Genomic DNA, 22,019 nt, shown 5'->3' with positions numbered 1-22,019 from the left:
TGCAACTGTCCCTTTTTGTACAACCTGTTGAAACTCATCCACAGACAACTTTAAAAGACTTCAACAAGCTAATGCCAATACTGGCTGTGCATCCCTTCTAATTTCCACTTTATGGAAACACCAAAGAAAAATAATTAGGAAAAAACAGCTTTATTTGATACTTTTATTTATATGCAAAACAGCGCACCATTCATGAGAGATATGAAAAACGCGTCAGATAGAAACCAGATTTATCTATTTTCACTACAAAATATTGCATTATATAAAGCAACAGAGACACACGAAAAAACCCTGAAAAAGATTAAAATCTTTGGATCACAGACTTCTTTTTTTTTTTTGTCTCTAAAACGCGCTCCTTGTTTTGAGAGATTCACAGCAAAGAACATGAAACATTTTCAGGTTATAGAATATTTTTGGTTGTCACAAAGGAAAGTAGTCCCGGATATATTTTTATTGTTATTTTTATTTCTTTTTTTAGGAAAAAAAAGTTATTTCCTAAAAAAATACCACACACATACGTACACACGCATACACGCACACATACACACACACGGACAAAAAACTACTTCCCTTATAAACTGTTTGTAAAGTACTTTTCAGACATTACTATAGCTCAGAATAACAAGAAGTATATAAAAAAGTCTAGTGAAGTGCTAGTGTTGATCCCACACAAAAAGAAAAAACCTTCAAGAACAAATGTCTAATATGTAAAATATACTTAGAAACAGGGTGGAAGGGAAGGTTGTCTTATACAAGTGCAATATAATTGGAGCAAAAAACGAAACAAAACAAAACAAAACACTGTATTGATCCCAACAAACACTTGAAAAGTTAGACATAATATTCCACAGGAAAAAGTGTAAACACTCGACTATATAAACCAATTGGCACAAAGTATCCAAAGTAAAATTGCCACCACTCAGAAAAATAAATAGGTCTTGAAAAAAATAAATTGTCTACTCCTTCTAACATAAATAAAAAATAGTTATTTTTAACTGCACCCATGGGTCACATGTTTAAGGTCACAAGTAGATGTTTTTGGATCTATAAAGGGGCACTTGACAGCCTGAAAAACAATCTGATTTTACATTTTCCTTCTAAAACTGGACTTTCTATAAAGTCACCAAACTGCTCTTTCACCTTGTAGCATTGGTGGGAAATGATTTAAAAAAAGAAACCCTTGCAAAATATTCAGTATATTTTTACAGACCCCCCCAGAAGACTTTGGAAATGCATCTGCCCTTTCACTTGCTATGTTCTTCATAGCTTCCTTTTCACTCTATGGGCCTTGAATGTCCTCATTCAGCAAAGCACTTCAGCCTGCAGAACTTTAGAACTTTAAAGTGCCATTGACTTGGCAAGTGCTTTGCTGAGCTGGAGGCTAATTGGACAAGTTCTGGTGCGAAAAACAGACCCACCGGGCGCCTCTCTTCCGCTTTGCGTTGGGCACGGTGGGCTTTTCATGGCGGAGAAATGGAGAAGTTTCGGAGCGTGTGTCCCCTGGAGCCGGGCCAGCAGTCAGAAAGGGAGGGCAGGGAAGTCCCGTTACCTGCGGAGTCTAGCGGGACTGCCAAAGGAGCTCGCCCTGCAGGAGAGAGCGGTCTATTGACAGGAATGATCTCGGCGCTGGTTATCACGCCCTACAGCTGTCTTGGAAAAGGCAGATGCATTTGCAATGGAAAGACGGTGGGGCGCCCCCAAAGCTGTCCGGAAAGGTTCCGATGCAGCCCGGCTCTGCCAGGCAGGGCTGGGACGGGGGAACCTGCAGCTCCCCCCTTCCCCCGGCTGGAATGTGTTGCAAGTGTCTCCCCTGGTCAGTTTCCCCTCCCGGCAGTGCGCGTCGCCTCCTCCGCCTCCAGCAGGGCTCCCGCGGTCCGGCTGTGGGCGGCGCAGGCCCTACACGTCCAGCACGTGGTTGAGATAGGAGATGTAGCAGATGGCCAGGCGCAGGATCTCGATCTTGGAGAGCTTCTTGTCCGGGGGCAGGGTGGGCAGCAGCTTGCGCAGCTCGGCGAAGGCCAGGTTGAAGGCTTCCACCCGGATCCGCTCGCGGGTGGCGTGGGCCGAGCGGTACTTGGCCGTGGCCCGCCTCCGGCGCCGCTTCTCCTCGCGGCTCAGCTGCTGGGGGTGCAGGCCCGACCGGCCGCCCCCCTTGCCCTCCCCGCCGCCCTCCTCCACCGGCTCCGGGTCCGAGGCGCAGCAGCCCAGCAGCCCCTTGGCGTCGGGCCCCGCCAGCGACTCGGGGTCCGAGGGAGCCGAGGAGGGGTGGTCGGAGTCCGCCGCCTGGTCCGGGCTGAGCATCATTTTGGTGGGGTGGGGAAATGAGCCTTGAGTGACACAGAGGGGTAGGGGGAAGGAGGGAGAAGAAGGGAAGGGGCAGGGGAAGGAGACGGGGCAGGGAACAAAAAAGGCCACACGGTTACTGTGGAAGCCCACGGCAAAGCCCGTGTGCCCCGGACAAGAGCCCAACCCGGCCCACCCCGCAGCTCCAATCCGGATTCCGGCCTGGAATTACACCCCCTGGCTCCGGAAATGCCACGGCCGAGAGCCTAGGGGAGCCAGGGAGGGGGCTCCAGCCGACAATCGCCTCCCAAGTCCTGACACTGGGCCACACTCTGCTCCCGTCACACGCTAGCCAAGGCCCGGGAGTGACTCCGGATTGACACCGTTGCAAAGCAGAGCAATTTGTCCCAAGGGGAAAGAGACACCAGATCAAACCAGGAAACCCACTGAGAGAGGGCCTGTTGCTAACAATGAGACAGCAGTGTGGCTGGGCACAGAGGCAGTCTGGGGATAACCAGACTAGTCTACCGTTTGATTCTGCTCTCGGGCCCGTTTTAGCTTTGTGTCATTGACTTCAGCGGCGTTACTCCAGAGGAGAGCCATGCCCGCTAGTCTCTGCTCAGATCTGCCTTTACCTGGCTTTGCACAATAACAATAAATAATAATTACCAATGGCCTGCCCCTTGCCGGAGCCTCCTCCCCAATTCTCCCAAGGGCTTGTAAATCCCAGCTCACTGGTTCAAAACAAAACAACCCCCATCTCAGCAAAATAGAAACGATGCAAAAGATAAATAGTATAGCTTACCTAGAGTATTCGGGGAGAGATTTCTGTAGAGGAAACTCAAACGCTTTTTTTTATTAATTGGAAAAGGGTAACTACTAACGATGATAATGATGATGATGATGATGACGACAATAATAGTAGTAAACTAGACTATATATAATTTACCATGTAATTTCTAACATCTGTCAAGAGTTTTTACAGAATGTTCTTCCTCTGATCATTTCCCTAGTTTGTTTGCTTCTGGAAACAGGCCCCGGGAGCAATAACACAGTAAAATAATAATAATAATAACAATAAAAAGTAATAATGAATAATACATAATATAATTCAGCTCGTCTACAAATATTAAATAGAGTTTTCCTTTTTAAATAGGGTATTTCACCTCTATCAATCGTCTGTTAAACTTTTTTGTCTTAACACGGGAATGGAATCCAAGATGGATTTTATGCCTTAAAATAGAAAGAAATATAAGTCAAGGGCCCTTATTCATAACAAGGCCAGTGTGGCAATATGGGGGAGATACAAGCAAACCTATAAGATCGAATGTATCTCCTCTATTCTATTCTTCCTGTTCAAAGAAGGGGTGCTTTCTTAATGCTATTTTTGACTCTATAGAGTAACTGGTTGGATGGGGATATTTGTGGGTTCTAGGTTATTAAAGATGGCTAGAAGAAACTTCCCGGTTTCTTTTCATTCTCTCTCCCCCTCTTCTATAATATATAAATAAATGAATGAATTTAGACGTGCCTTTCAAAAGAAAATTGAATCGTATCTTCTTGCAGCTTCACAGAACACCATCTGTCATGTAGACAGCAATACAAATCCAGGAACTCATATGGACATGCCGGCATGTAATAAAACAATACATCAGGCAACCAGAGAATAACCTTGGACACAAATGTGAGGTGAGGGAGGGAGGGAGAATGGAATACATCATCCTACCACACAAATTAGGGTTGCAGAGTATTTCAATGTAAAGTTTATTATCTTCACTACTGTGTGTATTTTATGATTTATGATTGTTGTTGTTACTGAGATCCAGTTTGCAAAAAAAACCCAAAAACAAAAACACACAAACAAACAAAAAACCACCCCAAAACAACCAACTTCAGAACGAAAGACTTGCAGGAGTCAGAGCGCATTAAAGATTTGAAATATAATAATAATAATGAATAAAGGATGAGGTGTCAGGTAGGCTTTCAGCTTGTTTGGAAGGCTTTTTACATTGACGAGCTTCGTTTGAGGAAAGACCAGTGGGAATTCAGAGTCTAAAACACAGATCTCTCTGTAGCTAGTTTTATTGCAACACATCCGCACGGATTAAAAGTCTATCAATATGCCAGCGAATGTGTCAAGAAAACAGTCGAGCTGTAGGAAGCTGTGTAGAGAGCAAAGGATACAAACATGACACGATTACAAAAAAAGAAACGGGGGAGGGGGAGAGGAAAAACAGTACAATTTTTCATTTAGGAGCGAATCCGGGACCACTAGAACGTTCCGAATTGAGTATTGCTCTTTTTACATGCGGATTAATTCACCGGTGAGGTTCTTAAAGCAAGAACACAAACCAAAAATAAAAAGCCACTACGCGGGTTAAATGGAAGCGATCTTTTGAAAAATATTAATATCGCTTTTCAGCTGAGAGGTTTATTTGAAAGAACGTGTAAATGGCTTTAGAAATGTACAATGTGGCAACATTAACATGGGAAATTATAGCGTTAGTTCTAGGAGAAAGTTGCTATCAGGTTTATCCATACAGGGTCTTGAATTCCCTTTCTTTACTATTTGGTCTCAAATCATATCTATCTATCTATCTATCTATCTATCTATCTATCTATCTATCTATCTATCTATCTATCTATCTATCTATCTATCTATCTATCTATCTATTGGCATTCTAAACAAAGAGAGATTTCAAACAAAACGATTTCATTTTCACCTGCAAAGGAATATTAGTTAAAGAGAGCTTACCTTGCCTGAGTCTTTGCAACAATCTTTCTCAAAGCCCCTTTTCCCCCACCCTGATGCTTTTACAGTTCGAAACTCCAGGAGAGGAACATTTAAAAAAAAGCGGGGGGGAAAATCAGAATCAAAATCAAACTAAAGGCGGCAAGTTGTTCTGTTTGAACTGGGAAAGGCAGAGCGCATTCCTTGTGATGGCCTCGCAGGTCCAGAAATGGAAGATGTTATCTAATTTTTTGGACTATAAATAACAAGGTAGATCATTTAAAATGTATTAGAAATACATTTCCCAATCAGAGTCTTTTTTTCTTCCAGAGATCTATGTCAGTAAGCCAGTGTGTTTAGAGGGGAGGAAAAGAATGTGTTGAAAAGTGCTGTTTTCTCGTTTCTTCCTCCTCCCAGGTCTCGATAAATAACAAAAGAGATGAAGAGATAAACACAATCAAGGTATTTCCCCCTCTTCCTTCCTAATAGCAGCACACTCGAGCAGGATGATGGCTGGGATAAAATGTAATGTATGTTGTACTCCCTGGCTTACCCCTGCACAGAGAAAATGATATGCAGGTCTCTGATTATGATCTGGCTCAGAAGTCAGATTGTTTGCTCGAGATAGGCTTTGTTCAGATGATGCCTCCTCTGTTCCCAGGCACACAGTACTGTAAATCAGGAATAACGACGCGTCCCCTTCTTCTTTTGATGCATGTATTTTATTTACTGCGGGGGTGCGGTGGGGGGAGATAAATGGTTCGCTTTCCTCCAGTCCTTGAAGATCCGATTTAGAATATCCCCCCGAATCCTTATGTCCCAACTCCTCCTTCTTTATGTCTTTTATTGGTATAGGGGTTTAAAAAGCCCCACGGTGCCAGTGGCTTGAGAATGGTGCACGAGCGGACGGGAGAGTGGCTAGAAGATCTGCGGATGCCAAAGTGCAAGCCCCCTTTGCAGTGGCAGCGAAGGCGGCCGAGGGAGAGGCGCAGAGAGCTGCGCGTGGGTTTTCTCCTGGTACCAAAGGGCTGCGCCTGGAGATGGTGGAAGAGATAAAGGCGCAGGGAAAGAGGGATGGCATCGCCCCCCCCCCCACCCTTAAATTGATATTTAATGGGAAATCCGATTGGACGGAAACCTGGCCACGAGCCGCTTAATTGGACTTGACATCTGTCACAGAGCGGCACTTCTCACAGCCCCAATATTTTCAGCACGGCAGATCCGCGCCGCAAATGGGAGCCGCCGGGCAGCCGCCCGCCAGAGAGACACCGGCGCCTCTGGAGATGCGGGCGCCGGCCGCGGGCGCTCCCCACGCGGCGGCTCCCCGCCCGGCTGGGAAAGCCGCGCCGGGCTGCAGGGGAGCGAGCGAGCGAGGCCGGGCTGCCGAGCTGCGCCCACGCGCGCGGGAAGCTCGGGAGACTCCTCGCGCGGGTGCCCAGCGCCCTGCAGCGCGGGCGCGAATGTCCAGTGCCCGCGCGGCGCCCCCGCCTTCCCGCCTGGCCGGAGCGTGCGGGGAGGGTGGGACAGGAGAGCCCCAGGCTGGGGCTCCACAAAGCTCGTACTAGCCTGGGACAGCCGGTGGCTGCAGACCCCTGGGCAATTTGGAATGGAGGGGGGATCCCTTTGGGAACCGAGGATGCAGCCAGGGCCCCCCACCCGGTTGAAAACCACTTGTCTAGGAGAAAGCTGCTTTGTCGTCCCCCCCCAGCCAGGTGTGACAATGGGATGTGCGGCTCTGTGCTGGGCCAACAGCTTCTTCAGCGCTCACAGGAGCCACAGCTTGGCTTCAGCCAGCTGCAAGGCCCTGCCTGGCCCCCAGGAGGTCTCTCTGGGGAGTCCCCAGGCAGCAAAGGCATCCTGGGATGAAGCTGCTAAGAAGCATTTCTTTGGAGGGGAGGGGCTGGCTGTGAGGTCAGGGAGCCCTGTCTGTTGGGGTCTGCCCCTGACTCTGCTGTTGACTTGGGTGGGTGGCCTTGGGCAAAGCACTTTCCCTCTCTGGCATCAGGGTTCCCCAAGGCTGCAAGGGAGAGACTGCTGCAAGGGGGCATTGAGAGCCCCAAGTAGTAACGCTCAACGTTCCCTCTGATTTTTGCCATCCATGTGTGGAATAGTTTTTTGTGGGCCCCAAGGCATGTGTGACCGTGCACCACCGGTAGAAACAAAAAAACCTATCTGTGGGCACCCAGCTAATCAGCTGGGTGGCATTGGCATCTTGGGAGCGCTGGTACTAACACACTCACCCAGCTGCCTGGGATTAATTCACCCATTTCAAGTGCTTTGAGATCTTCGCTTAGGGGACACCGGCACAGACCAAAGCCTCAGTGAAGGTTTTTAAATAAGAATAATAACATTATATTGCCTGGAACTGAATAATTTGCCTGCTCTACAAGGTTTCTAAGAATAAAAATTATTCAGATAAGAAATGCAGGGCTTGAGTCACTCCAGGTGTACGTTGGCACAGACTCATTCCATCAATGGTGGTCGTGGGGGGGAGGGGGGAGAGGATGATCTCTCTGCACCATGTATCTTTTAGAAGGGGACATTGTTCCCTGTGACAGGGTGGATTGGATCCAGAAGCCCCCTGCTGGAGGCCTTGCAGCCCTGCCTAACCCCACCCCAGAAAAGGGCAGTAGAGACATCCTTCAAGCTGCCTAAAGTGGCTGTGTGGGAAGCAGCCAATCAGAGTCCAGCAGGCTAGTATAAGAAGAGGTGCAAGGCCAGCACAAGTCCAGTTCCTTGCTAGAGCTGGAGAAGAGTGGGTGGTGCTCTGGGCTGGCCACTGGGACTCTGTCAGGACAAGGCCTGGAGCTAAGGGTGAAGAATGAACTGGGATTCCAGGGAAGTGGTCCAGGGAATTGTTATAGCTGCATCACAGTTTATTAAAAGGAGGTGGTAGTAGGCTGGGACCTGTAGTAGAAAACAGGGTCTCCCCCGCCAGCTGTGGGAAAATGACCTAGGCACCCCCCTCCTTTTTTTCTGGTGGGTGCTTCAGATCAGGAGCATCCATGTTGTCAATGCCTATGCCTTCACTCCTCTCCTGGGCTCCCAAGTGTCAACCCCAATGCAGAACCATGGGTCTACAGCCCCTGTAGAATCTGAGAAAAAGAAAACCTCATGCTGTGAAGACCATTTTCTACGTAGGAGGAAGAGATCCAAGTACAGATGTAGCATGACCGAACCCAAAAATGCTAGTCTTGGATCCCCCTTTTTGCATCTGCAAGCAGAGGGAACCAAAATCCTCCCTTTGGGAGGGTATGGAAATGGGTAGCTGCAGCTGTATAGCCACATCCCCCATTCCTTACAACTTGCAGATGCACCTCCAAAGGGGCTTTGTAAAGATCAGGCTCCATATACCTGTTTAGTGCAGCCAGAGGCCCAGTGCATATTAATGCAGCTCTAGTCACTTAGGCTACATCTACACTGCACCTCTCTTGCGCAAAAGCCTATACAGATGAAGTGTGGATTTTTTCAGGAAGAACAGCTCTTGCACAAGTGGGGGGTTTTTGCACAAGAAGGAGCTGTCTATACAGCTCCTTTTTGCACAAAAGCCTCTTGCGCAAAAACAGCCCCTAATTAATTATGCAAATGCATCCATATGCTAATCCATGCTTCATTTGCATAGGCTTTTGCGCAAGAGAGGTGCAGTGTAGACGTAGCCTTATTCCTCTTTGCCCCATGGATTTGGGGGTGAGGAGAATCTGGCACAGTGTGTCTGGTCTGCTCTCTCCCAATCACATGCCCTGCCTGTCCCCTGTGTTATCAGGTTTCTCCTGCACAGGAACTTTTATGAGGGAGAGGATGCTGTGGAGGCATCTTTCCCAAATGGCTGCTGCTTCCTGGCTCAGAACTGAGGACAGCAGCAGGTTGGCTGGCTGTGCTCATGGGAATGTTGGGGAGTTCCAGTATGCCAGAGATGGGGACAACAGAAAAGGGAGCAGGAGGGAGGCAGTTTCCTCAGGTTAGGGCCAGGAGAGTAGGCCTTTGCACAGTGCAGGCATTGAGGAAGCACTGCTCTTCGATACTTAACCTGGTGCAGGAGGGTGGCACAGCCACTTTGTTGCTTGGGTCATTCAGTAGTTAGCAGACACATTTGGATACCCCATAAAATGCTGTTTATGACTGTTACTATTCCATTACACCCTCACTATAGCCTGGGGTGGGGAACCATTGTTGGGTTAGGGACCGCTGACCCCCCCCAAAAAATTCAGTTGGTGGCCACACTGTGATGTTGGGGGATTGTGTTCAAGCTGTTCACTTGTTATACTGTAAGTGATTCTTACTGTCCCGTCCTGTTCTGTTCTGTTGTAACCCCATGTATGTGCCTCAGTTTCCCGGCTGGCTCTGTTGTAACCCCATGTGTGTGCACTGGTACCCGACTGGCTCTCACTGAGAGGGAGGCTGCCCCATGGTAACACATACACAACAATAGCTCAGGCTGTCTTGTAACCTGAGCTTGGGTGGGAGGAGCAACCAGGTGACCCCTTTTGAAGCTAGATAAAGAAGGGGGCGGGGCTGCCTGCAGGGTGGGGACTGGCTGCGGAGTGTGTGAAGGATGGTGAAGGATGCAGGGAGGGGTCCCAGAGTGCTGGCTCTGGGCACCCCTCTCCCCAAGTTGGATTGTCCTGACTGCTTCTGGTTCCTGTGTTAACAAGAAGTCTGTGCGGCATCATGGCCCTGTCAATAAATAACCCTTCTGTTCTACTTGCTGGCAGAGAGTCACATCTGACTGCGGATGGGGGGAGAATCACATCTGACTGCAGGGCCCAGTGACTCCCCTACACTCCATGACACACACACAAGTGAGAAGCAACCAAACCCTCACTAATGTGGCCTGTGAGGGGGGAGCCCTGAGCCTGAGGGGCTGGATCCAGGCAAGTTGGGGGGCACATCTGACCCCTAGGCCTTAGATTTCAGATCAAAATCTAGAGGGGCCCCTGCTCCATGGAGATTACAGGCTAGTGATCCAGGCATACCGCTCCTAACCTACCTGACCAGCCCCAGTCAAAGTCAGTGGAAGTCAGTAAAGGCTGACGTGTCTGACCCTAGATATTTTCAGATTTACGGAATTGAACGGATCCCCTTGCAGGCTGACATTCTCTCTTTATTCCCAGAACAGAGCTAGCAGCAAGGTAAGCTTCCTTTCCACACAGCCCGGCAGTCTGCCTGGCTTCTGCAACAGACGAAGCCAGTTCTAGAAATGGATGGGGACTCTCTGTGACCCATTCACTCCTCGACCTTCCTACCACGGGGGCTAACACAGAGACCGATGTTAGTGCTATTTGTGATGGCAGTTTTAGAAGCTCTTTTCTATTGGGAAGTGGGCTGACAGCCAGCAACATGTTCACATTCTGTTTCATTTGCTTAGTGTGTTTTTGCTTTAGATTCTATGTGCCCATCAGTGATCTCTGGAGGCAACAGTGGTGTTAATACCTTGATAGTGGCAAGGTGGGTGGGGTAATATATTTTATTGGACCAGCTTCTGCTAATAACAGAGAAAAGCTCTGGAGCCACTTGGCGCTCTTCCTCAGGTCTGGGAAAGGTACTCACCATGTCGCAGCTAAATGAAAGGTGGAACAGAGAGTTGATCAGTAGTAGTTAGCACAATCAGTTTCACACATACAGAATGGGAAGCGACTGTGTAGGAAGGAGTACGGCAGAAAGGGATCTAGGAGTTATAGTGGACCATAAGCTAAATATGAGTCAAGAGTGTGACACTGTTGCAAAAAAAGTAAACGTTATTCTGGAATGCAGTGACAGGAGTGTGGTGAGCAAGACACCAGAAGTCATTCTTCCGCTCTACTCTGCACTAATTGGAGTTCTGAGCACCACATTTCAAGGAAGATGAGAATTTGACTTCTGCAGTCATAGAACAAAAGAAGGGAGTTAATGTGTAACCATAGAACCATAGAGCTGGAAGGGACCTCAGGAGGTCATCAAGTCTAGCCCCTTGCCCTAGGCAGGACCAATCCCAACTAAATCAACCCAGCCAGGGCTTTGTCAGGCTGAGACTTTAACACCTCTAGGGATGGAGATTCTACCACCTCCCTAGGTAACTCATCCCAGTGCTTCACTGCCCTAGAATCATAGAACCATAGAGCTGGAAGAGACCTCATGAGGTCATCAAGTCCAGCCCCCTGCCCAAGGCAGGACCAAGCCAGTAACAGGTGGCTGTAATAAACCATAAATCCAGCGTCTCTGTTCAACTCATGATCCTTTTGTGTCTGGCAAAGTTATGAGTTTAAGCTCCCAGGCCATGCGCAATAGGTGGAGCCCCCAGCTCTGCCCCTTCCATCTGCACCACTCAATGACTGAAGTCCTGAAGCCTCCACCCCTCCTGTAGCTGGAACCACAAGGTCCCCACTCCACCCAGAGAAGCCCTGAACACCCCATCCCACCCCACCATCAGCTTCAAGAGCCCTGGGATGGCTGAGGCCCTGAGTTCCCCCCCAATCTGCCAAGAAGGACTCCAGGCCAGCCACAGCCTGGAGCACCTCACCACTACATAGCCCAAGGAACCCCAGGCCAGCTGCAGCCTTGCCTCGCCTCGCCTCCTCTTCCCTGACCCAAGCTGCTATGCCGGTTCCAGGTGACTGAGGCGGCTGTATTTGCCACTCAGATCCCTGGGTTCCCTCCTCCGCTGGGTGTAACAAAGCGACACCTTCACTGCCAACACTGCAACAGAATGTCCCGCCGTCCCATGCTCCTCCTTTGAGAAAGTTGTGCAGGTTTCCTTTGCGGATGGGGACCATGTTGTAATAGTCACATGTAGGACCCACAGATCTTGAAAGGTGTGTTGAGGAGAGTGTTGATCAGCTTGCAGTAGAGATATGTCTGCAGGCAGAGCCGTCCGTAGAGGGGTGCAGGGCACAGGACAATTCCCCTGCCACTCCAGGCCTCGCTCTTGCCTACCTCTTCCAGCCCCTACTCTGTCTGCAGGATTTGCATCTGTTGTTCTGCCAAGGGCTGGTGCTGCTTTGAATTGGTGCATCCTCTTCTGAGGGGAGCTTGCTTCTGAAGATGAGGTTGGGGGGTTGTTTGAAGGCCAGATGAGGGGGTTCAGGAAAGATTCCTTTCAGCATGGGTGGCACTTGTGTGTTACCCCGTATGGGTTTCAGTGTGGGATGGTAGGTAACAACTAGCATGTGCGGTCACAAGGGGGTTTTATTTCTGTATTGAAGCAGGGTCTCCTGGGGTATTTGGATGGCCCGTTCCATGATGTCTACCTCAGACAGGCGGTGAAAGAGTTAATGTGGGCCCAAGAGGCCAATTAACACAGCTGATTATAGCTGGAGAGGGGCCAGACCTAATTAAAGATGAAAGCCAGCTGGGCGGTGCCATAAAGAAAGGAACTCTGGTGAGGGAAGCATGCTAAGGTAAGTAGAGACCTGAGAGGAAGAGGATCAGGAGGAAGTCTGTAGTGGGGTGGGAAGGGAAAAATATCTGAAAGACCTAGGATTGAAGCAAGTGTCCGTGGCTGACCCTAATGCAAGGTATGGGGAGAAGTCCTGGCAGGTGCTCCTTATTACACAGAGCTCAGGAAGGGGGTGGGGAAAAGGCCTGAGGGTAGAAAGAAGTCTGTGGAGGCAGTGGCAAGACATCTGAGGGAGCAGTCCTTGGCTGTTGGTCCTAGGATCCCTGTGCTCTGGAGATGATATCCCTACCTTATGGGTTTATGCCAGTAGCTCTGATCTTATGCAGACTATTGCACCCCTTACAAGAGTCTGAGTCGTCCTGTGTATCCCCAAGCTACACCTCACTGAAACTACTTGCTTACACAATTGAAAATAAAAATACAAAAGTCTTACAGTGCACTTGGAAAAATTGCTCACTTTTTCATTGCTACCATATAGTTATAAAATAAATGGATTGGGATATGAATATTGTGCTTACATTTTAGTATATAGAGCAGTATAAACAAGTCATTGTCTGTATGAAATTTTAGCGTGCACTGACTTTGCTGGTGTTTTTATGTAGCCTGTTGCATTTTGGCACTTGAGGCAGGGAGCTCAAATGACTCCCCCAGGCCCCCTTGCTTGGGCCAAAACTCTGAAAGGTCTCAATTCTGCCTTCTTCCTGTTCTACTCCTTTCATGGCACTCCACCGTCTCTGTGCATCTACAGCAGAGAGAATACATATGCACCAGCAGCAGATGCAATTTTCTATACTCTGGATTCTAGTGGTGCCCCTCCCCCCACAGTCTGGCACCTGAGGCAGCTGCCTCAGCTTGCCTCAGGGTAAGGCCAACCCTGTCCTGTTGTAAAACTAGGCAAATATCTAGATGAGTTGATGTACTCCCTGGAGGACCTCTGTGTAACCCCAGGGGTTAGACATACCTCTGAGAACTACTGGTTTAGACAGTGGCCCCTGACCATAGTATCTGAGCACCTTCTATGTCTAATCAATAGAGGAGTGCCTAGAGGACTTGGAGTCTCTGTCACGTCTCCCTTTTGGGAGACAAAACTCTGCTTGGGATAGGGTTTTTTATCTGGAATTTTTTAGATTGATTTATTTCAGTGTGTATGCATTGCTCGGTGTCTGACATTTAAACACCCCTTCCTGATGTGGGGAAAAAACTTCATCTCTTTTACTTGAAAGGACACCTTGACACAATCCCATTTTTGCAAAAATGTTTATAAGGTTTTGGTTTTGGGCCAGCCAGGAAGAAAAAATTTCAGATTGTGTGGAACAGAATTGTTGTTATCCATTCAGCTCTACATAAGAAAATAAGAACAGTCGTACTGAGTCAAACCAAAGGCCCATCTAGCTCAGTATCCTGTCTGCCAACAGAGGCCAATACCAGATGCCCAGAGGGAGGGAACACAACAGGTAATCCTCACGTGATCCCTCTTCTGTCATCCATTTCCAGACAAACAGAGGCTAGTGACACCATTCCTACCCATCCTGGCTAATAGCTATGGATGGACCTAACCTCCATGAATCTATCTAGCTCTTTTTTTTTAACCCTATTAAAGTCCTAGTCTTCACATCATCCTCTGGCAAGGAGTTCCACAGGTTGACTGTGTATTGAGAGAAGAAAAACTTCCTTTTGTTTGTTTTATACCTGATACCTATTAATTCCATTTGGTGACCCCTAGTTCTTATATTGTGGGAATAAGTAAATACTTATTTACTAGAGTCTAGAAGTGACTCTGAGAGCTAAGTGCCCGCCACCAATGATAATCTAACATCCAGTTCCCAAGTGTTCAAATCTAAGGACTACTAGCCACAATGAAGAGTTAACTCTAAAGCAGACAGGAGCCAAAGCATATATAGTGGTATAGCTCAGAATTGTACCCAGAAACAAATTGACAGTGTAAAAAGCTACAAAGCACAGATATTCTATGCCCCACGAAGTGACCAGACTGCCATATTCTGCACTAGCAGAATGTCCCAAGTTTCCTGTAAAGGTACCTAGAGTAACCCACAGGGCCGCCAAGGCCATCCACAACAAGTACACTGGGAAGTGCAATGCCTGTGCGGTGGGGATTCATAATACACAGCGCTGAGGGAGCAGGGTTTGGCAAGGTTTAAGGAAATTCATGAAACAGAATGTTCTGCAGCACTCAATGGGGACAGGTGAGACTGGCAACAAAGGTGCCATCTGTGAAGTTGTTTTTGTGATGGGGACACCTGTCAGACTGGGAACTAGAACCAGACTCAAGCTCATCTCACGCAGGCCATCTGCACTCTTTTTCAATATTACTGCCCTGGGTTACCTTTGAACTGGCTAAGGTTTGTGAGGGGGCAGGGTATAACTGGGGAATAGAAATTTGCCTGTGGAGGCAACCGAATTAAAGAACCCAGCTTGACTTCTAGATTCCAGGTCAGCCTTAGGGAAAAAACAAAACCAAACAAAACCCAGTTTTCACTTACACCATGAGCAAAACTGATCCGGAGGCATGGAGAAATGGAATGTGGAAATGTACAATGCCACTGCTACAGAACAGAATGTGGCTCGCTTGTCAGAACAGAGCCACATTTTCAGGCTTTCATTACCAGTGCATTCTCTGTGTTGAAGGGACAGCTTTCTAGAATGTCTTCAACCTTCATTCTCTTATATTGCATCTGCCATTCAAGTTGCTGGCATCTGCTGCTCACTGAAATCAATGGAGTTTGTCACTCTCGGATGTATTCGTTGGAAAACAAACGGTCAAGCAAATTAGAACACTGTGCTGGAAAAATCTGAGTTGTTTTAAAAAAATCTGCAGGGACATATTTCTGTAGTTTATTGAAAATTTGGGTGACTTTCTTTTTCTACCTAGTCTCTCTTTGGTCAGAGGGAACGTGGCTATTTTTATAGTGACCCATGGAGGGTTTTTTGGTTTGTTTTTTATTTGTTCGGGCTGCTGACAGGAGAACCCTGAATTAGTGGAAAGCAAAAAATAATTTTTTCCCTCGGTCAAAAGAGCCAAGCCAGCAATCCCAGTCACACCGCTAACCACGGTCACAATGTGCCAGGACAATGCAGTAAACCATTAATAATATTAATTCTTACATTGCACTGTACCACATCAAAGCATCCTACAAACTAGAATTAACCAATCTACACACTAGGTGGAGTATTCTGAGAGGCAAATGCTTGATGTTGCAGATTCATCCCTCTCTGTGGGAGGAAAGATGAGCTAGATTCTCTGCCCCAAAAGGACCAAAGCTAAGCCTTGGCTTGAAGCTGCTTCTTGTCTGACCAGGCCAAAGGTATGATTGTCAATCCCAATCTAGAAATGAGATGTGGCATCTATTCAGCCACTATATGTGTAGCGCCTTAACTGAATTTGGCGATTGTCATGGGGTGCCATGAGGCTCTAATCTAGCCTGGATATTCTTGTGATAAGCTATTTAAATTGCGTGATTGCACAAAAGACTACTTGTAATTATGTTGACAGATCAAACTGGTAAGAGCACTGGGCTGCTCCTTGTGAGGCAATTGTTCATCAGCATTATCTGGGTGACGTTTTCATCTGCAAAACTGTTTAGGAACTATTAGTGTGATCATCAATGAGTGTAATAGGTGGAAAGCATGGAAAATATTTCTGTTTTTCGAGAAAGATGAGGGCACAATTATGACCTGCAAATGCAGCCTCCAGAACCCTAAGCCAGAGGCTAGATCCACTAAGTGAGGCTAATAAACTAGAATGATAGGGCTGTGGGATTGTACCCTATGAAAATAGTCTTTATGTTGCACACTCACATTTACTAAGCTGTTGGGGTGACTGACAGTGACGGTGAAGAAAGTTATATAGATCTGGTACTGACAGGGTTAATGCAACGAGATAGAAAAGGGTAAGCAAGCGTAACCTTTGCAAAGGGGCAGAGCAGTAGCTTATAGCAAATAGTTCATATAAATACTGTGAAAAAAACAACAAATAGTCTGGTAGCACTCCAGTCATCTGAAGAAGTGGGCTGTGCCCATGAAAGCTCATGATACTATCTACATGTTTTGTTAGTCTATAAAGTGCTACCAGACCATTTGTTGTTTTTTTTCTGTAACAGACTACCTCGGCTACCCCCTGAAGCTCATAAATATTGTGAACAGCTAGTGAATCATTGGTTTATGGAGCACAACCAACAGTGGAAACCTGTGGATTTCGATCCATGCACTGGGCAGATAAATGAAATCGTGCATCCTGGCTTCCAGACACTCCTGTCTGGAGACCTGGCACTCAGGCATCTAGGGGGACCACAGGTGATCTGCCTGTAGTCTTTGCAATTAGGAACAGGCATGTACACACACATTGCATTACATTGTGTCAGCGTGACAAAGAAAATGGAATGCAGAAGTCTCCATAAGTCTGCCTTCTGTCTGTCACTCCCCCACAGTCAAGATGGAACATGGCTATTTTTAAATCTATGTAGCCAAGTGGAATGCTCTTTTTAGTGCAAAAGAGAATAAGAAAATATCTAAAATGTTCTTCACCTCCCTAAGCTGCCATCTCTCTTAGTATTACTCTCTCCCCCTGAAATGCTTCCAGCCCGACTTCACTGCCACTCTGAAGAAACCAAAGGTGCCGTAGAAAACATTACACCTGTTTATCAAGCTTTCGTCACCCAATCAGAGAGCAGAAACCATTCCATGTGATTTCATACCATAAGAATTCCCGTACTGGATGAAACCGGTGCTCCATCCGGTCCAGCATTTGGTGTCCAGCAATGATCTGTGTGAGATGCTTCTCAGGTAGGTGCAAGACACCCCACAGGAAGCAGGTTTGGAAGGACTAATATGAAGCTTTAAATGAAAATCTAGATGATAAGATTCCATGATTGTCACTGTCTGGTGTCGCTTGGAAGCCTAGAATAACTGAATCAGTGTGAAGCCATGGAAAGAGCTACAAGGGTAGCCCAGTGCTTTTCTTATTCAGAGTATCGGCAGGTTCTTTCTGCACTGGCCAGCATGGAGGGCTGGTTGCCTGGACCCCGCCTCTTCCACCCAAGGCTCTGCCCCTTCCAGGAACACAGAGCTGGCCCCACCCCATCTTGCCCAAGGACCCAGGGAGGCTGCCAACTCTCCTGTCTGTTACCATCTAATTTTGAAGCTTTCAGAAAATGTTCTGAAATGTTCATGAATTAGGCCCATGCAACAGCAAGGCATGCCCAGAATCCTAGGCTATTGTGACATCAGAGGTAACTCAACTAATCACCACCCTTAATCTACAGATGAGTTAAATGCAACTGTTTCTTTTGGCTATCAGAGGCAGACTACACAGATGGTTGATTATTTGGTCCAATTCCCATTGTTTCTCAAAACTACCATACTCAATAATGCCAAACACACACAGCCCCCAACTACAGCATAAATCTCTCATTCATCTTTTGCACAAATTAGCACAACTTTCCCACACATCCTTCTCAGGCATATGAGACCAATCACCCACATGAGAGCACAATTAGCTGGCAACAGAACCACAGCACAACCTCCTAGCCACAAATTCACATAACCACCCACACAATAACACAGACTAATTGCCCACCACAGCAAGCCAACCAGCATGTGTAACACACTAAACACAGAGACCCTCCCATTCACCACCTGCACAAAACAACACACAACTTCCCAACACAATACCTCCCACTCCCCCCAACCCCTACACTCTTATTTCTCATAAAACCACATAGTTGATCCACAAGGTTGCAGATTATTATTAGTAGTATATAACCATGTAAGACAAAGAATTCATAGGTAAGAATATGTTTGCATAAAGGAGTCTGTGATTGCCTACATAAATTCATAAACATTCTGGCCATGGAGAATTCACGGAAAAAACAGCCTAAATATTTGTGTTAACTAGTTGTTATGAATATTGTAACCAGCTGTGATGAGCAAGCAATGGATAGTTAGATCACTGCCTGCCACATTCTGCATTTTCAGTCTGCAGCCTGTATCTTAGGACACTGTGGTAGAAGGTGGCTATGGAGTTCAGGGGCTAGAATGGAGTGGGGAGACTGCAAATCAAGAACATGTGAGTTTTAATCCTGGCTGTGATACAGATTCAGAGTGTAGCCTGGGGCAATTTATTTCACCTGTCTAATCTCAGCTGTGCCCTCTGCAAAACTGGGGATAATGCCCGCCTACCTTACAGGAGGAGTTGTGAGACGAGATTAATGTTCCTAAAGCTCTTTGAGATCCACAGATGAAAGCTGCTATAGAAAGGCCACTGATGATTAATTATTATTGTTCCTAATTAAGTGACTGTAAAGGAAGTTCTAATTCTCCTCCCCTCCACGCTCCCTCTCTTGTGGTACTTTCAGCCTTGCTCCCCGTGAGTCGCTTGCAAACAGGAGACTAAAACTAATTGCTTGATTAATAATTAAAGAGCATATAAAAATTCAAACAATTTTAACACATCCCGAGAGCCAGACCGAGCTTGGCTGCAGCACAGAGAGCATAAAGGGCCCAGGCTGACCAATTTATTTCCACTTGTTTAGGTATGACCAGATGTAATTGGCTTTGTTCTGCCTCTTGTGGGTCCTCTGGTCACTCTTGATAGGCACAGATAAATTGTTTCACACGCGCTGCCCTACTCAAGATTGCCTTTAATTGTAATGCACAGATGTCTCATAAGCATAACGAGGACGTGCCTATTTCTTTGCCCTCCCGGGAGCATGAAAGAGATGAACAAAGGAGAGTCCATTCCTCCATCCAGGAATACTGCCCACCAGTCAGTGTGTAATGGGACTGCTGGCAGCAGCTAGTCCATTCTTGCCTGTGCAGGAAGCAGCTTAAATCTCCTGAATCGCTTTCTTCACCCTGATCTCGGAGAAACTCTTCCAGCTGCCTAAAAAGCCACTCCCTGCTGATATGGCTTCTCATGTTATTTGACTCCATCTTTGGGAAATTCTTTGTCCAGGCCTTAATTGCCACCATTACTGCCATTCCCTCTTCCTCGGCCTCCCCAAACTCCACCTCTCCAGTTTGTGCAGAAGGCAGCTGCCCACAATGTCTACCTCCTCCAGCATCTCCACAGGCTGTCCCTCCATGTTGTGGTCAAAGTCAAAAGGCCCCCGAAGGGCCAAAGGCTCATCAGGCTAATGTTGTGAAAGCAAATCAGTTACATAGCCAATGGTATCCAGGGAAGCAAGGTGGCCAGCATCATATCCACTCTCCTTTGGCTACCCTACCCCAGTAGCTCGTGTATCCATTTTGGCAGGAAAGTGAAGTAGAGGCAACTATTCAGCAAGGCTCAACCTCACAGCTTTCAGAAGGGTCTTCGCCACTCAGCCACTGCACCTGTGTGTCACAGGCGAGTGCAGATTTGTCCTCCTGACGTTTTAGAGTCTCCAGACAGTCTCATAGACCTTTTCTATTTGCATTCTCTCTGCTTACACAGCAATGGCATCTCTTTAGCCTTTGCACATCTCTTCACCACTGGCTCTAATGCCACTGCTTCCTTCCCACAGATCTGTCCATCTGGACTCACCTCCCCACATCATCGGCTCATCAACTTTCCCTCGTGTTTGAAACGTCAGCTCCAAACACTCTACATTCTTGCTTGTATTTCTTACATAGGTACGAGAGAGAGAGAGATTGTTACCAATTATTAAGGAAATAATTGAGTGTTTCTCAACTTTTTCACATAGGCCTCTCTTTATTTGCAGCCCAGTCTTTTTACAATCGCCTCCTTACATCTACTACATATTTGAGGGAGTCTGTTTATTCAAGAACTCCTCCTAAACGGTAAGAGCTAGGACCACCAAATTCAGTAGGCAGCTTCCCTTTGTTGTAGTTTAAAACAAAGTCAAGGTTTGGATGTGCCTAGAATGGGACTGCATCTCATAAAACCATACAGAATTACCAAGTAGGTGAAGGGGGCTGGCTGGGGGCATGCCTCTCTCCCCAGCCCCGAGCCTCCCAGCTCCCTTTTTAGAGTTTGAGGTGGAGGTTGCACCTCCCCCCTTGATTTGGATGGGAATATTGCTGACTGTTCTCCTTCATCAGGGAGTGAGGGGAATGGCACAGTTTGCTGCATTCCTCAGTTTGGCAGGGGAGTGCAGGGGGCGGATGAACCTGGACCTGCCCCAGCTGGGGGACATGCATCCCTCCCCCGGCTGTGCCCGCTGGAGCTGCAGTGACCATGGAGAGGTTCTTCCCACCTGGCCCCAAGCTGCTGTGGTGAGATGGGCTGAGATTGTCATCTCTCCCTGGGGCAGCCTGGAGACTGACCCCTCATCCCCAACCCCACCCCAAAGCACTGATTTAAATGAAGCATGTGCAATTTCATTTTATTTTCCAAAAAAACCCTAAAATTAATTGAGTTAAGGACCCGAACAATACCAGGTAAATCTTCTAGTTGACTATAAATGCGAGAGAAGTAAACCTATCAATGATAATGGTAAGCCAATATAATTTAGTTGTGTGTCTTTTTCAAGAGATTGACAAAGAATACTTGACCTTGAAAAGAGAAAGGGCTAGAGGGACTGGGAAAATGAGATTTTGATATGCTTTAGATTGTAATAACATCTACAATTCCCCATGGCCCCACTGATGGTCTTTAATGGCCCTGCCACGGGTCATGACGCACCAGCTGAGCGACATTGAAATAATGAATGCTGTATAATAATTAATATGCTAACATGGGTGCTTTTCATCCAGAGATCTCAAAGCTTTTTCAAAAGGGGAATAAGTTACAATCGTTTCAGATGACATATGGGGAAAATGGGGTCGGGATGAGTAACTGACTTGCCCCAGGGCCCGGAGTAAGTCTGGTAGAGTAGGGATGGGAATTTGACACTCTCTCATCCCCACAACTGTACTTGAATGACAGGACTCGTGCTGCCGTGGGAGACCCCTCTCTCCCAGCTCCCCTCAGCCAGCAGGGTGGGATAGGGTTACTGGGATGATGCTACACAAAATGCCATTGTTCGACTGTTGGGATACTGTTCAGCCACTAACTGGCCGCAGTGGTTGGGAATGCTCGTGTGGGATTTCAGGCCCAAACACATGCCAAGCTGGTGACACTCTTCACAGGATGGACAACTGCCCCACGGAGCCTGCAGCCACAGCTCAGCAAAAGCCAGATCTGCCTCCCCCCCACACAGACACAACACAGCTGCTGAGCGGGCTCTAGATTTGAAGGACTTTGACTTACGGCTGGCCAGGGCTGGATTCAAAGCAATGCTCTGGTAACAGGGCTCAGTGAAGCTGCCACATCCACTCTACTTTCTTATTAGAGGTGTCTGCCCTCCCTGTGTTTCCTGCCCCGGCATTCATTTAAACCGTGTACATTGACCCCTGTGCCGCTGTGCTCTGTGCACTGGCTGCCAGCTCCCTGACAACCACCGCTCCACAGTATCCAGGGAAGTGTAACGGGGCCCAATGCGCTGCTGGCTTAAACCCAGAGTGATCAGAAGTGTGTCTGTGGGGTGGTACTGGTATAAAATCGTGTGCCTGGGAAAATCCAGCACATATAGATGTGGCCACATATGCGGACCTTTAAGGATGCCCTGCTTTCTTGATGGAGTTAGTTTTTGAAGCACCTGTCCATGCTATATACATTGTAAGTGCATATGGTTT

General features: G+C 47.3%; 1 protein-coding gene across 1 annotated transcript; it reads right to left on the bottom strand.

The window, feature by feature from the left end:
- Positions 1 to 1,216: 1,216 nt before the first annotated feature.
- On the bottom strand, positions 1,217 to 6,046 carry NHLH2 (nescient helix-loop-helix 2). The gene is made up of 2 exons (XM_006139609.5): positions 5,039 to 6,046; positions 1,217 to 2,327 (listed from the first exon to the last, which is right to left on the bottom strand). The coding sequence occupies exon 2, from the start codon at positions 2,302 to 2,304 to the stop codon at positions 1,897 to 1,899; it is 408 nt and encodes a 135-aa protein (XP_006139671.3). The 5' UTR covers positions 2,305 to 2,327; positions 5,039 to 6,046; the 3' UTR covers positions 1,217 to 1,896.
- Between the last annotated feature and the right edge of the window lie 15,973 nt (positions 6,047 to 22,019).

Source organism: Pelodiscus sinensis, chromosome 1 (assembly GCF_052426305.1).
Source record: "Pelodiscus sinensis isolate ZL-2025 chromosome 1, ASM5242630v1, whole genome shotgun sequence".
Classification (NCBI taxonomy): Eukaryota; Metazoa; Chordata; order Testudines; family Trionychidae; genus Pelodiscus; species Pelodiscus sinensis.
Note: the sequence above shows the minus strand (reverse complement) of the source record. Positions and strands in the feature narration are given on the sequence as shown.

Bases quoted from the DNA above. Each gene is read 5' to 3' on its own strand.
- NHLH2 (XM_006139609.5), bottom strand. From the start codon at position 2,304: ATGATGCTCAGCCCGGACCAGGCGGCGGACTCCGACCACCCCTCCTCG.